This window comes from Cebus imitator, unplaced genomic scaffold (assembly GCF_001604975.1).
Source record: "Cebus imitator isolate Cc_AM_T3 unplaced genomic scaffold, Cebus_imitator-1.0 Scaffold27, whole genome shotgun sequence".
NCBI classification, from domain to species: Eukaryota; Metazoa; Chordata; class Mammalia; order Primates; family Cebidae; genus Cebus; species Cebus imitator.
Window position 1 is genome coordinate 16,489,343 of NW_016107342.1, and position 17,162 is coordinate 16,506,504.

General features: G+C 34.5%; 1 protein-coding gene across 6 annotated transcripts in view; it reads right to left on the reverse strand.

Annotated features, from left to right (window-relative positions):
• The window catches only part of SPOPL (speckle type BTB/POZ protein like), a 65,379-nt gene that overhangs the window by 14,372 nt on the left and 33,845 nt on the right, over positions 1 to 17,162 (reverse strand). For 2 of the 6 annotated variants that reach the window (XM_037736618.1, XM_017523242.2), the window contains exons 2-5: positions 8,474 to 8,611; positions 8,160 to 8,281; positions 7,697 to 7,848; positions 5,744 to 5,871 (exon numbers count right to left, since the gene is read on the reverse strand). In XM_037736618.1, the coding sequence (XP_037592546.1) occupies positions 5,744 to 5,871; positions 7,697 to 7,848; positions 8,160 to 8,281; positions 8,474 to 8,551 (480 nt within the window). In that variant the 5' untranslated portion in view covers positions 8,552 to 8,611. Of the gene's footprint in view, positions 1 to 3,874; positions 3,972 to 5,743; positions 5,872 to 7,696; positions 7,849 to 8,159; positions 8,282 to 8,473; positions 8,612 to 11,503; positions 11,561 to 17,162 lie in introns of those variants that run through there. The other 4 variants (XM_037736621.1, XM_037736620.1, XM_037736619.1 and 1 more) reach the window with 4 other exon arrangements.

Here is a 17,162-nt window from a genome sequence, read left to right on the forward strand (position 1 = left end):
CCTTTTATTACTTATGAAATAAAAATAGGTATAATTACAGTATTATTTCCAATATAACATAAGTTATTTCCCATCAAAGAGGAATACATACTGAACAATATCTGAAAACACTATTGACTGGGTCTGGCACACCACTTTTATTTTTTATTTATTTTTGATTTTTGAGACAAAGTCTGGCTTTGTCGCCCAGGCTGCAGTGCAGCAGTGTGATCTCAGCTCACTGCAACTTCTGCCTCCTGGGTTCAAGTGATTCTCCTGCCTCAGCCTCTGAGTAGCTGGGATTACAGGCATGCACCATCACACCTGGCTAATATTTGTATTTTTTAGTAGAGAAGGGGTTTCACCATGTTGGCCAAGCTGGTCTTGGAACTCCTGAGCAAGTGATCCACCTGCCTTGACCTCCGAAAGTGTTGGGATTACAGGCGTGAGCCACCACACCTGGCCACACACCACTTTAAAAAAAAAAAAAGATTTGGCTGGGCACGGTGGCTCATGCCTGTAATCCCTGCATTTTGGGAGGCTGAGGTGAGTGGATCACGAGGTCAGGTGTTCGAGATCAGCCTGACCAACATGGTGAAACCTCGTCTCTACTAAAAATACAAAAATTAGCTGGGCGTGGTGGCACATGCCTGTAATCCCAGCTACTCAGGAGGCTGAGGCAGGAGAATTGCCTGAACCTGGGAGGTGGAGGTTGCAGTGAGCCAAGATCGTGCCACTGCACTCCAGCCTGGGAGACAGGGTGAGACTCCATCTCAAAAAAACAAAACAAAAACAAACAAAAAAAAAATGCCTGTGTGATATGGCTCATGGATCACCAGTTGNAAAAAAAAAAAAAAAAAAAAAAGGATTCTACTACACTATTAAAAATTTTTACATTACATTTAATACATGTAAAAAAATACATTTAAAGAAAATACTACCTTAACTAGTAAATGTTTCAGAGTAAATGACTTTTTATTTTAAACAAAAAGTGCTACATTACTTGTCTATTGCTGTTTTCAGCTGCTAAATTTTGGAATCATTTGTTATGCAGCAATAGATAGCTGCATTCATTTAACAATATTTCATAAGGCTTTTATTAAATAAAAGTATAAATAAGGACACACATACATATAGTAAACTATGCCGAAAACAGAATCAGAAATAAATGTATTTACTAAACTACCAACATGCTAACAGACACATAAAATTTAATAATGGTCCAATGTAAAATGTTTGGAAAAGATTAAGTCTCAGAAGTTCCAATACATCCAGACGTAAAAACATATATCTTAAGTGAATGAATACACACTCCAAGAAAAATTAGAAAATCTTTATTTTTCCGAGGATATTTTTAGTAACCACTTTTCCCCCTCAACTTACATATTAACCTTTTGAAATCATATGTATCATAGAAATCATCTATTCACCTTATTTTATAAAGGGATTTCAAAACGAGATAACAAGATAAAGACAAAGTAAACAAAGTGTTCCAACATACGTTGTGCTGGCTAATACTAGAGGAAGACTAGACCAAAATCTCCAGACTCCTTTCTTTACAGCTCTTTGTACATATTTTTAAAAATATATTTTAAAATTAGTAACATTAACACAATTATGATAAAATTGTGTTTTATTACATTTATTACAAATAATGTGATTTATTAAATTTATTACAACAATCTTGTGAGATGTTTCTCCAAGTATGGGAGCTATCAAGATACTGTATAAATAAATATATCTACCAATAAAGGTTCTCCTACATTACCAAGTTTTTAATCACTCAAATTATGTCTAAAATTTTAATAACTATAAAACAGAAAAAAAGTTTCACTAATCCTTACCCAATTGCCCTGTTCCACTACACATAATAACCTGATATAGACAAAAAATGTTGGTATTAATATTCAAGGTTTAATAATGGATCAGCTCCTTAGACCTTAATAGTATTTATTTGTTCATATCAAGTACTGCTTTTGAAATTACTAGACAGAAAAAAATTGGATAAGTTTAATGACTTGCATGATATATACAGTGAAGTTACAAAATGTGATGATGTACTTAATTTCAGAAATAATTCTACTTACTGTGTCTTAACCTAATTCAAAATAATGTATTAATGTAAAAATGTGGCAAAAAAATCAGGTAATAAAAATAAAAGGATAAAAAAATAAAGACAAATTATCAGACACAGATACTGATATTATATTTGTATATTGTACAAGCAAAAGCAATTCGGAAGACTTGTATTATTGACATACCTAACTACATAGTATTATCATAGCAACCACAAAGTTTAACTAAGACACACAATTAACATTTCGTACTCCAAAGAGTATTCAAGAGATTACTTATAAAGGAGGAATTAATGATCTAATTAAAATTGACCTATGCAATGGATTCTGATGATTTTCTTAATACGTAATTAAGAAAATGATAAAAATTTAGTTTTATCTATTACATACTCAAATGCAGATAATGAATACTCTTATTGAATGGAACCTAGAATAAAAAATTCAGGAAAAAGGCTGAGATTCTCTCCTGAGGTCAAATTTATGCTTCTTTCAAAAGTTTTTTAAAAAGAGGCAAATGTGCAATCTCAAAATTGTTAAATATTACAAAGTAAAACCTCAAACTCATTTGATAGTGCTTTTTCAAATTTGCTTTTGGCTCCACCCAGAGAATATAATTTAGACTGACAAGAACATTTGAGAGATCTAATCTGTAATTATCCTGAAACATTTGGGTCTCTTCTAGTGTGGAACTAAGTAACTACTGGTTCTAGTTTTTGAAACCTGAATTTTCCAACTAATTTTAAAAGCCAGGAATTTCCAATACTGCGTAGTAGTACAATTTTGCCATTTTAATCAACTAGCCACCACCCACCACACCAGCTCCAAAGTGAGAAACTTTTAACAGTTGAATTTCACATGAATATCTTCCAGAATAGCAGGTTTTAGACTCTTTGACTTTCATAGATTGGTGTAATTAAAAAAAAAATCCGATAACAGAAATAGGATAGTCAACTTTTCATTTTGCCAAGAAAGGGCTTTTTAGAAAACAAAGCCCAACTTCCACCCACTATCAAAATTATTTTAAAACAGAAAGGCTATCTGCTATGATTTGAATGTATTCCACAAAGTTCATGTCAGAAATTTAATACCCAATGCAACAATGTTGAGAGGTGAGACCTTTCAGAGATAACTAGGTCATAAGGACTCGAACTTCATGAATGGATTAATGTGTTTATTGAGAGAGTGGGTTTATTAAGGCCAGTCCAGCATGCTCTTACATGCACACGCTTCCTCCTACCTTCCAACTACCCTCACTGTTCCCCTCACCTCTTCTCTTTCTCACCATGTGATGACTTCCACCACGTTATGATGTGAGAAAAAGGACTGCACCAGAAGTAGCCTCAATCTTGGACTTCCCAGCCTCCAGAGCTATGAGCCAATAAAAATTTTGTTCTCTTAAAACTACCTAGTCTCAGGTATTCTGTTAATGACAACACAAAATGGACTAAGACACCTTTTTAGCAAAAGATAAACAAGGTGGGGAAAAAGATGTGTCCTTTAAAAATGAGCTAGTTAAACCTCATGAAATACTCATTTATATATATATTTTATCTGTATATATACTTTTCCTACATATCATGAAATAGCACAGGTCTATTAGAACATTTAAAATCTGTTGGACTTCAAAAGATAAATTGAACTAACCAGTTTTTTAGTTTTCCCACTTATTTCTCAATTCCTGTTTTCTGTGCCACTTTGGGAAAGAGGTCAGAGCTGCTTACACTACTACCAATCTTTATCTCTGGCCACTTTAACCACTGCAGGGAACTTGTAAGATTAAGTTATGTTTTGCACAAAATGGTAGCACCCAACTGCCTTACCTGTCTACAGCACCACTTGCAGGGGAGGGGGAGGAGGCAGTTCTTTAGGAAGGGTAGCGCAATGCTTCCTCCTCTTCTGCAAGCAGTGCTGGAGATTCTGTAGAAGGAAGGGCATCCATGAGCGGGGTGGAAGAAACCATGGAGGGCATGAAGAATGTTAGTTAAAAGTACCTTTTGCCCCCCTATGCTAAATACGGTGCCCAGGGTATAAATGTCTAAATCAGCAAAAAGATGTGTATTTCAGGATCCAAAAAGGAAACTGATCAATGCCAACTTCAAAATACATGTCATGTTGGGTCTAATATATTTCTTGAGGTCACTAGCATGTAAAACGTAGCATATGCATATGCATACCAAACATACAAAAAAATTATTAAACTTAATTTCAGCCTTATTTCTGAATTTCTTAGTTGTCTAGGTTCCAGTACAGTGTACTGAGGAAAATATCTGTAAACACTATTTCAATTCTAAAAAAAAAAGCTATCTTCTAAAAAGGTTCATTCCCAAAATGATTTTAGCTGGCTATTTTTTGTTTTTGTTAAAATTGGGTTAAATAGGCTTTAAGACCCTTTCTGTTCTAAGCTAACATTTAAAAATTTTACATGTTAAAATTTAGGATAAATGCTAAAATTCTGGAAGACTCCACATTAAGGGCGTTAAAAGTTTTATATAGCATAACCTATATTTATTTAGAATACTACGTAGAATATCTGCAGATTAGCAACAAATACTTGTTTTCTTCCCAATTATTTAGTGGTAAGGCTTGTGCTGTGTGCTTTGTCAACCAAATAATTATATTCATAACAAATATATCATACAGTTCATTTAACTTGTCTAAGTAAAAACATTAGATGCACTTATATAGTCTCTGGGGCCATATTTCAATTACTCTTCTGACATAATATAATGTCATACGATTAGTTTGTAAACTTGCCAAGAAATCTTACACATTTACTAATAAAAATATTATCACTAACTTAAGTTACAGTTAAAGAAGTTATTATGCTTCTAAGACATTCATCTGTCCACGATAATCTGTTGAAATATATTTAACCTTGAGTATTTGATAAAAATCTTTTCAACTAGCTTTCTTATGAAAACTGTCAACTGCCTTAAATATTCTGATAAAATTGTTACTCATGGATATTCTCTTTAAATTGTACTGGTTAACAACATAATCTCTGAATTCAGTCCTAAGATGAATCTCAAAAATTCATACAGATAAAACTACCTAATGATAACAGGACAAAAGCAAATCCAAACCTCAAATTAGGACAAATCATAAATGTACATTAATGGCAGAGGCAATACTGGTAACTTTCAAAATATGCCATTCTATGTACATAGTTATACCTCGTGAGTTTACCAATAGACTTGGACATAAAACTACTTCTTAGAATGCTATTTGATTAGATTAATCCAAATGCCTGAACAAACAGAAAGCTTCCTATTGTTTTCCAGGTACGTCTGGGTTCAAACTGAAAAACTCTCAGTAATAATGTTTAATATAATCGATCTGAAATTTTTTAAAAATTTGACAATCTATGTCAGTTATTGAGAATGAAGAAATATTTAGTAATGTTCACATATTCACACGCACAGTCTTTTGAAGAAGAAGAAGAAAAATGTAGTATGTTGCATAAGTGCACACACAAATTATAGCTAGAAGTATGACAAAATGTTTCCAGACTGGGTCATTACATTGATTTGTAGTTAAGAATTTTCTACAGCTTTTTCTAGCTAAGTAGTTACAAATGAAACTTGATGAACTGTACCAATTACTTAATATTTTAAGTATTAATCCAGTTTATACTTTCGCCATATCACTAAATAAACCATGGGGTTCCTTAGAATAAAAAATGTACCCACCTCACAAAATAATGTAAGCTTGTCATCTGGTAAAAGACCATTAGCGTCATCAAGCAAAAAGTCCCTTCTAATGAATTTTTTAAAACCCCAGTCCTTCCCTTGCACAAATCGATATGCTCTTTGGCTTTCTGGTGGAAAAGAGAATAGAATTTAAATAAAACAAACATCCAAGAGACTTTTAAAAAATAATTAACAGTTAAATGTATGAAAATAGGACTTGCCAAACATCCATCATAAAAATTATAGATATTTGTGTTTATAAATCAAAAGTCATAAGAGTTTTAAGTCAGGTAGAAACAGGTCACTCTATGTGGCTACTCAATTTTGGCCATTGTCAACGAGCGCAATTTCAGACTTCTGGATCTCAAATAGAGAAGTTAGATCAAATCTCACGAAGAAGGAAGAGATCTTTTTAACATTCTAGGCCCTAAAAGACAATGAAATAGGACCAAAATATGTTGGTATAGGCATACTACTCATCATCTAATAACAGAATCTGGTAAGGAACATACATCTTATTTCTTGCTTCTCCCTTTAAAAGTTGATGTTCTAGGCTGGGCGCAGTGGCTCACACCTGTAAGCCCAGCACTTTGGGAAGCTGAGGTGGGTGAATCATGAGGTTAGGAGTTTGAGACTAGCCTGACCAACATGGTGAAAACCCGTCTCTCCTAAAAAAATACAAAAATTAGCTGGGCGTGGTGGTGGGTGCCTGTAATCCCAGCTACCCGGGATGCTGAGGCAGGAGAATCATTTGAACCCAGGTTGTGAAGGTTGCAGTTAGCTGAGAGCATGTCATTGAACTCCAGCCTGGGCAATAGAGTAAGCCTCCATTTCAAAAATAAAATGTTCTAAATATTAAGGCATGTTTAAGCTTTCCTGGCCCACTCATCCAACTGATATGTTTTACTCAACTACAGAAAAATCCATGAACCTGTGAAAAAGCTAAATAAAGTCCTTTATCATTTCTAAGTCTCTAGACGTAACCTCCTCTCCCCTAAAAGGATTTTTCATAATAGTCCAAAAGATGCTTTTCGTGTGATTTGTAATAGATTTAATAAATATCTGAAGTAAGTATTTCAAATGCCTAAGGTACTCTGTAACAACTATATATTAGGAAGTAAACAAGATCCTCTGCAGAAAGAATTAATCATTTATTATACAAATAATAAAATTAAAGTGGAAAATTAGTAATCAATCTACCTGAAACACTCTACTATCTTAAGGTGAGACAATGTGAAAATATATATTATTTTAGCAATACATTATTTAAAAATGCATATGAATGGGAATTTTTCATAAAGTTACTTGATTTTATGATTCATTTCTAGAAAATATTTAAAATTTAACGTGGCAGTTCATAAGACATTCTCCTATCATATACAATGTACATTTCCTACATCACTCTTCCATTATGAAGCTCAAGGCTACTGCATTTCAGCTGACTATATATGTGAATTTTGGACTGAAATTAATAGGCCCTGAAACTAAGAAAAATGGTTCTTTCAGTCAGTGTTCAGTCTACTCCTAAAAAAATTCTAGTGACAAAATATCAGGGCACTCTATCTCTTTCTCATTGTTCTTCAGATTTTATTACCTGGCAAAAAAGGCAAGAGAGAAATGTTTCCTGAGTACCTATTATATATGTCAAGCATTGAGGAACCAGACAACTTGCCCTAACAGCTGCTATTTTTCTAAGTGACAAGTGGATGTCATTTTAGGACATGAAGAAGTTAAATTTTAATATTATTAACTACTTTTACATGTTTTATGAAGTTTAAGACTCAGTAAAATAATTATAGCTGTATGCTGGATTTAAATAATTGTCAAATTAAAAGTTTCAGGTTAAGCAGATTTTAGTGGAAAAAGTCCGAAACTTTTCTACGTAAAGGTGCAGAAGAAGTCATGATACATAGTTATACAAAAACGTCTTCAATCAGTTTGCAAATCACTTACCCATTGCTTTTGTTTCTTCCCTTTTAGCATTCAGTAGGGAAAATTTGAATTTTGCTCGAACTTCACTTTTGGGGCAGCTGACTAAAAGCAAATATAAGGACAAGTAGTCTTTACTTTCATCATCTAATCCCTTTGGGTTTACCCTCAGGCACCTAAAATAAAACAATAAGCTCACATGGAGGAATATAATACTTGAAAAGCATTGAGAGAAAGAGAGAGAGAGAGAGAAAGAGAGAGAGAGAGAGAGGGGGAGGATAATACTGAAATCATTTAATAATGCCAAAAACAGCACTCCTGTCAACATCCTCACAGTTCTTTATAATACTCCACAATATTAGGAACATATTACCAGTCTAATATGAAATTATATTAATACTTATTCAGGAACAATAACAACAAAATCATGACCAGCTGATGGTTACATCAAAAACAAACAAACATCCAAATCAAACAAAAATCTTACCATTTCATTTTGTCACTTGGGCCAGATGAAAATGTTGAACTTTTTAACACTTCACCCATTTCCTCTCGACAAAAACTGAAGTTATTAATGGTCCACATGTAGGAAAATTTTACTACTTTAACCTAAGAGATTCAGAAAACCACTTTTATAATGATTACATTATAAAATATTTTTAATTTGCTACATATTCAACATCCTATGATCCAGTCTTCTAACACTTCTAATAACTATGGCAAACTGTTTTACAATAATATTCTCAAAATACTGTAAAATTTATAAGTGACACAAAGTGAGGGATTTTTAAGAGCATGTACCTGTGTGTAACACCAGCTTTCTGCTATGGGACCAGTAGACATATCTCCAGGTAGAGGTGGGGTGGGTTCCCGAGACATCGCCACTTTATTGCAGTCTTTTAGGATTTATGTAGTGTCCCACACAGTTGAGTACCTTATCTACAAAGAAAAGTTTGATGTACTGATTAAAAAATTTAGATGAAAGAATCAAGAGGGAAGACAAATAAGACATAAAAACATCATGGAACAATTACTATCCCAAACTAGGTTATGAAGGAACATGTGAGAATTTTAAACAAATTTAATGATTTTTAACAAATAAAAGCGTAAGTCTTTGTAACATATAACACTTGAAATCTAAACAAATTTAATATTTACAGATAAGATTATTTTGTGAAGGCATGTTCTCTAAAAAAATCAAGAAGTCACAAATTTTAAAATAACTTACAGAAGTTTATGACTAAGAACATACACATACAATCACAAAATATTATGGAAACATAATGACATCAGTTAATATCTGGTTCACCTTCCTTCATCTTTCCTTTGACATATTCATGAAAACCAAAAGGTCTGCAAAGTTATAACTATAAATGCTAATAACTCATCTGACTCCAGAAGTTTTTATCAAGTAAAACATAGAATGAGATATAACAGGCTATGCTCTGTAAGAAGAAATACAGACTTTCCACAAAAGTCTATGTGTATCTCAGACAAGCAGGTTTTATTATAAGACTTCATCCCTAACAGAGTGCTTCTTACTGAGAGATACTACGTCACAGAATTTCCTCCCAGTTAGCTGTTCTTGTACTAAATCCAACAGGATGCATAATTACCTCTTCATAATCCAACCAGCATATTAATGATCAGAAGCTGCTGCTTTGTAACTTACTAAAAGAAAGAAGAACAATCAGAATAAGCTACATAAGTAGTGCACTCCGGAGGTGCAAGAGGGTTTCAAGATTACATGACTATATATGTACTGAAGTCTGGAGAACTCTATGCTACCACGGACGAAACAGACTTTAAGTCAAAAATTGTTATGAGACAAAGGATATTATATATTGATAAAAGGGTCAATTCATCAAGAAGGTATGACAACTACAAACATGTATACACCAAATAATAGAGCTCCAAACTATAGCAAGCAAAAATTAACAGAATTGAAGAGAGAATAGACAATTCTACAACAGTTGGAGGCAGCAATACCCGATATTCAATAATGCATAGAATAGGAAGATCAAAAAAGAAATAGAAGACTTGCAGCAGTATAAAACAACTAGGCCTACTAGCCATTTCACCCACCAACAGTAGAACACAACATTCTTTTCAGGTACATGTGGAACATTCTCCAAGACATACCACTTTTGTTTTCTACAGAGTTGGGAGTAGAAAAAGGAGTAAAAATAAAAGTTGAGTATTTATTTTAGGCAAATTCATAGTTAATTAAATAAATATACTGAAAGAGTAATGTTACTGACTTATCTGTTAGAAAAATCTCTAGTACTATATGAGAGGGCTATATTCTGGTCAATACTTTTGCCAGCGACTATAAAGGAATCTGATAAACCATTATGACCAATTTCAAAAACCATAGATCAAGAAAAATATCTGAAATACATATAGCACGTAAAACTAATTTCACTAATATATATAAAATTTCTACAAATAAGAAAAAATTAAGCAAATAATTCAGAGGAAAGAAATGTATAATAAAAAAAGTAAAAATTTAAACTAAATTAAAACACCACTTTTTACCTATCAAACTAGGAACAATCCAAAAGATGAGTGAGAATGTAAAGAAAGGCACTCTCATATATTTCTTGTGGGAATATAAATAGTTTAATAACCTCCCTTATTATTTCATGGTGAGATTTCTGGCAAGAAGGAAATGATGCTAAAATATAAGCTACCAATTTCTAAAAGCATAAAATGCAGATGGTATTATTTGATGTCCATGAAAGCGTTTAGATGGTTTCTGGCAACTTGCAGTTATTTCAAAAACATTCACCAAAAAAAAGGAAAAGAAATATGATGAGATGAGGAAGCATTTCACACAAGAATTACTCCCCCCAAAAAGTTTATCCTCACTTATAATCAATGAAATGCAAAAACAACCCATAACATTTTCCACCTATTGCATTGTCAAAGATTATTTTAAACTGTCAAAGCCTACAGCCAGCCAAATTGCAGAGAAGCAGACATCACTACACTGAAGATAAGGCTTTGCTATAGATCAATTTTATAATTAATATCAAAAGAAATTCTGTTAGATTCATCCTATAAATACATCCTAGGAAAATGATTACAACTGTGAAAAAGATATTTTTTGAGCACAGTATATTTTTGTAATACTTATACATAGAAAACGTGCAACTATTAAGATTGTATTAAATTTTCTTAATGACAGAGAAGAGTGTTCAGGATATGTTGCATATCTAAAAAAAAAAAATCAAACAGTATGCCTAACAGGACATTGCTTTTATAAATATAAATAGTATACAGAGGTACTGGTGCATAGAGAAAAAGAGACTGGCAGGTGGACGCACTGAGTTGCACTTTGGCATTTCAGTGAAAATGTTAAATACATCTAAATATTAAAAGCCTATCTCTGGGTGATGTGTTTTTTTCTTTTTATTTATTTATATTTTATAAATGTATTATATTTTAATTAACATAGAAATACAAATAATTATTTTTAAAAGTATTGGAAAACATAGTTATTTTCAAACTCATATGGACCATAGAAAATATGTAATATCTTGTATGTATGTTACTATTTAAGAAATAGATACTAGGGTAGAAGGTAAAAAGAGAGGGTAAATCAAAGAAAACGTTAACCTGAATCTTTAAGCTTTTATAAAAAGATACTATTATAATTTAATACTAACATAATACATAAATAAAAAAGTTTTAAAAACCCTGAAGGGTAAAGACAAAGTTCTTCAATATCTCTAGAAAAGTTATGATCTTTGAAGTATATATTTCATATATACTTCAAATATAATTCATATATAAAAGCAAACTACAGCCAGGTGTGGTGGCTCATGCCTGTAATCCCAGCACTTTGGGAGGCCGAGGTGGGTGGATCACTTGAGCCCAGGAGTTCAGATCAGCCTGGCAAACATGGTGAAACCCATCTCTACTAAAAATACAAAAATGAGCCGGGCATTGGGGTGGGTGCCTATAATCCCAGCTACTTGGGAGGCTGAGGCAGGAGAAACGTTTGAACCTGGGAGGTGGAGGTTGCAACGAGCCAAGAAGATTGCACCACAGCACTCCAGCCTGGGCGACAGAGTGAGACTTCCTCTCAAAAAAAAAAAAAAAAAAAGTCACATAAAAGGTTACAAGAATTGCTATTTGTTTTCTCTTCAGTTACTCCTTCAAAGGATGTAGTTACAAGATGAGGGTATAGAGAATCTGAGTGAACAGACTATTATATATGTGAGCACTTTACGAGATATTATATATGTTGTTTATTCTTCAGTAACTCTGTTAGATGGGTGTTAAAACCCCATCTTAATGATGAGAAAAGAGTTTGAAAGCTGACTTTAGACTTTAAGTAATTAGAAAGTGGTTGAACACAAATTTGCCTGGCTCCAAAGTCAATTCTCTTTCCATAGCTCATGATGTCCTTCCAGATTTTACAACGTGAAATAGGCCTTACCTATCTGGTCCAATTCTTATTTTACAGATGAGGACCAAGACAAAGAAATTAACTAGCACAGAAAATAAGAACTGTCTAAATTTACACTGTTAGATGAATATTAGAACAAAGACAAAGATCTTCCAAAGTCTACTTCAGTGCTATTTCCAGGATTCTATTAATTTCCTCCTCTTCATAAAAAGAAAAATACAAATAAAAACAGTAGACTATCAACTAGCTACTAACATTCAGGTCTTCCAATTCTTGTTCTTACAGAAAAAGCTTGCAAGCTTGCAGACAGAGTACAATAAAAGTAAGATCCAGAGAATAACACAACACAATCAATCTATATACATCAAGAAAAAAGTAAAAGATTCTTCCTTATTCTATTTTATGAACTTGTCTTAAGCATTTAAAGTGTGATATTTCCTACTTATTAAAGGGAAAGCAAGATCTGTTATTGGAATAAACATATACAAGACCTTCTACTTCAACAAAATGCTTCAGTGTCACAATGTTATATATATGTCATATAGATACACACAACTACCTAACTTTATATAAAAATTTCAAATATTCGGAAAACATAAAAAGAATCACACATCAAACAATCACGTACCCACCATCCTGGTGCATCCCTACCACCACCACGTTTTCTCTCTTTACCAGAAGTAACCTATATCCTGAATTGCTGATTATCATACCAATAAATTTCTTGACATTCTTTAAAATATCTATGAATCCCTCAACTATACAGGTAGAAATTCATAGATATGTAATAATGTATATACATACTGATGTCACAAAATGGTAGAGAGCTCCAAAACTCCAGCTCTCTACAAAAGCAATTAATAGCTGGCGAAACAATCAGAATCAACTTGTTTGAAACTCTGGAACTGTGTAAAAAACTTAACAGGTAAGGGAATGCTTGATGAAGAAAGAAGCTACTGAATTTCAGTGAGAAAGGGCTGTGGCATTTTAATACACTTGCTTACTATGGCCCCCCTCCCCAAGTTTGGTGGTCCGCTCAAGTCATCAGCCCTCATTCCTGATATAGGATGCTGGTATAAAGTCATCTGACCTTATTCCTGGTATAGGGTGCTGGTACCAAAGGGAGCAATATGGACCTTATTCTGAAAAATATTGCCATTATGTACTCTGACCAGTTTGGCAATTCCCTGAATTAGGGGCCAGTTTCACCTGCCTTGGAGCTTTCCCAAGGTAGGGGATAGCATCCTGGGATCTGGCATTTACCAAAAGCATTAAGAGGCAAATGTATTAGTTACAGCCACCTAGAGCAAGGAGAGTTGGCACAAGCAACAGCCAGGCAAAAAAGTGTGGGAAGGAAGAAGCTGGGGAATAAAAGCTTTGAAAAGCTCCCACATACACCAGGAAATCTAGAAAGCCAAGGGTATGCCCGGGGCAAACACATGCTTAAAAAGAGGTAAGAGGGTCCTAAGCTGGCTGACAGCGCTGAGCCAACAGAAAGTGAAGACTAAGGCAGATTTGTAAATGGACTGGCTAAACACTGAAGAAGTGATCCAATAAACAGGCAATCTGCAAAGACTGGAAGAGTATTTTTAAAGGTTCTTATGAAAATCAAAAATAGGTTGAAAGTAAATGGATGTTCCTGCTGACAGGTGGTGGAAAAAAGAAAAAGAAAAAAAAAAGAAAATGAAAAGATGAAGAAAGATATTCCATGCAGAAGAGAGCTGGGTAGCTATGCTACCACAAGACAAAACAGACTTTAAGTGAAAAATTGCTATGAGAGACAAAGGATATTATATATTGAAAAAGGGTCAATTCATCAAGAAGGTATGACAACTACAAATATATATACAGCAAATAATGGAGCCCCAAACTATATCAAGCAAAAACTAACAGAATTGAAGACAAAGTAAACAATTCTACAATACTAGCTGGAGACAGCTATACCCAACATGCAATAATGCACAGAAGAACCAGGAAGATCAAGAAAGAGACAGAAGACTTGTACAGCAGTATAAAACAACTAGACCTAATAGCCATTTCACCCATCAACAGCAGAACATACCTTCTTTTCAAGTGCATATGGAACATTCTCAAGGATAGACCATATGCTACCTAGGCCACAAAACAAGTCTCAACATATTTTATTTTATTTATTTTATTTTTATTTTTTTAAATTTATTTTTTTATTGCATTTTTGGTTTTGGGGTACATGTGAAGAACATGCAAGACTGTTGCATAGGCACACACGTGGCAGTGTGATCTGCTGCCTTCCTCCCCATCACCTATATCTGGCATTTCTCCCCATGCTATCTCTCCCCATTTCCCCCAAAGACCCCAGTGTGTAGTGCTACCCTCCCTGTGTCCATGTGTTCTCATTGTTCAACACCCACCTATGAGTGAGAACATGCGGTGTTTGATTTTCTGCTCTTGTGTCAGTTTGCTGAGAATGATGGTTTCCAGGTTCATCCATGTCCCTACAAAGGACATGAACTCATCATTTTTTATGGCTGCATAATATTCCATGGTGTATATGTGCCACATTTTCCCTGTCCAGTCTATCATCGATGGGCATTTGAGTTGGTTCCAGGTCTGCTATTGTAAACAGTGCTGCAATGAACATCCATGTGCATGTGTCCTTATAGTAGAACGATTTATAATTCTTTGGATATATACTTAGTAACGGGATTGCTGGATCAAATGGAATTTCTATTTCTAGGTCCTTGAGGAATCGCCATACTGTCTTCCACAATGGTTGAACTAATTTGCACTCCCACCAACTGTAAAAGTGTTCCTATTTCTCCACATCCTCTCCAGCATCTGTTGTCTCCAGATTTTTTAATGATCGCCATTCTAACTGGCTTGAGACGGTATCTCAATGTAGTTTTGATTTGCATTTCTCTGATGACCAGTGATGATGAGCATTTTTTCATATGTTTGTTGGCCTAACATATTTTAAATTACACAAAGTGCCTTCTCTGATTGCAGTGGAATGAAACTATAAATCAGAAACAGAAGAAAACATTTAAAAATTCACAAATGTGGAACTACCAAAACTGACTCAAGAAGAAACAGAAAACGTGAACAGTTCCATAACCAGTAGAGACTGAACCACTAATGAAGAAAACTTTCATCATGACAACTTGAAGAGCTGCATGGACACAGTCCCAAGCAAACTTAGTGAAAAATATAAAAACGGTGCTGGAAGCACAGAACAAATGAAGAAACATTTATTCAAGAAAATTTAGTAGAGACTATAAGAAATGTGAGAGTCTGTGGTCTCTGAATCAGGACCTGCTCTGTTCCAACTCAAGGAGTCAGAAACTCCATTCTAGACTGGTGTAGCCTCAAGCAGTGGGTTCCCTCTTCCAACAGGTCCAGTCAAAGTCTTCCTGGCACGGGAAGGGGGTCAACATTTCTAATCCTGCCTCTAGCTACCTAATGCTGATATTCCGAGTGAATGTAGCCAAAAGGAAAGTCCCTGCTGAAAGGGTGGAGGCTCTACTTTGGGCATGATGCTTTTGGGAGAACCAATCACTGTTGTCTTGGCTCGTAAGCTGTGGGTTCTACACTGGGAGTTTGAAGATAAGTAGAATTGGGGTTACTGCCTCCCTCCAGCTCAGCTCCTACAGTAGAGATATTACTGGGTAAGAAATGCACCATTTTCCCTTACTCCTTACTCCAGTGCCTGGGCTTGGAGATTTTTTTCCTGTGGAGAGAAGTGAACCATAAAGCAGAATGCTTTTAATCTCTTCCCAGAGAAACCAAGTTCATTTGTAAAGAAACAGGTAAGCATGATCTGAAAAATAGTAGAAGCTGTGAGAGGCAAATGAAAAGAGATTGGAGGAGTCAATGGATATAAAGGCTAAACTAGGGGACAGTTGGTTTTCTACAGAAAACCAGGAAAGGAGACAGCTGGGAGGAGCCCACCTGGGGTCAGAAGAAATTTCAAGCACTGACTTAGGGAACTATTTCTTCAAAGGAAACCAATTTTGATTAGTCTGTAGAACAAACTTGATTCGGCTGTAGAACAACATATGCCCCAGGGCACTGTTGAAAACAAAAGCGCAATTAGCACTAGATTAACGGACTTTAACAGATGTATGTGTGAGCAGGCAAAAAGGGAGCCCTGTCCAACCACTGTCACCCAGGGTAACTGTGGAAATACCCAAGGCAGCTTCCTCTAAGATGCAACATTAGAGGCTCCACACTGCGTGTGTGTGTGTGTGTGTGTGTGTGTGTGTGTGTGTGAGAGAGAGAGAGAGAGAGAGAGAGAGAGAGAGAGAGAGAGAGAGAGAGAGACAAGTTGAGGCAGGCTGTGGGTAGGCACTAAATAGACTCCACTAAAACAGTCCATAAACAAAATAAGCAAGAAGCAACCATTTGCACTGGAAGAAAGAAACCAGCTCCAAGAATTTCTCAATATACTACATAAAATTTCCAGCTTTTAATAGAAAATTATAAGGCATGATAAAACAGAAAGTATGATCCATATACTGGGGGAAAAAAGCAGATAACAGAAATAACACTTACATGTTGGATCTAACAGACAAAGCCTTCAAAATAGCCATTAATAAGTATGTTTAAAAACTAAAGGAATTAAGGTAGAGGAAGGTATGATGACAATGTCAAAAAAAAAAAAAAAAAGAATATCAACAAAAAGGTAAAATTTATTTTTTAAATAAAGAACCAAATAAAAATTCTGGAGCTGAACAATATAACTGAAATGAAAATTCACTAGAGGAGGTCAACAGTTGATATGAACTAATAGGAGAATTAGTGAACTTACAGATAAATCAATAGAGACTATATAATCCAGATAGAAAAATATAAAGAAAAATGAACAGCTTCAGAGAATTGTAGGACATTATTTTAAGCACACTGACACATATGTAACAGGAGTACCAGAAAGAGAGGAAAGACAAAAGAAGTAGAAAAAAATAACTAAAGAAATAATGGCTGAAAACTTCCCAAGTTTATTGAAAAGCAGTAACATATACATTTAAGGAGTTCAATGAACTCCAAGTAGGTTAAATGCAAAGAAATCCACAAACACATGGATCACAGTAAAAATGT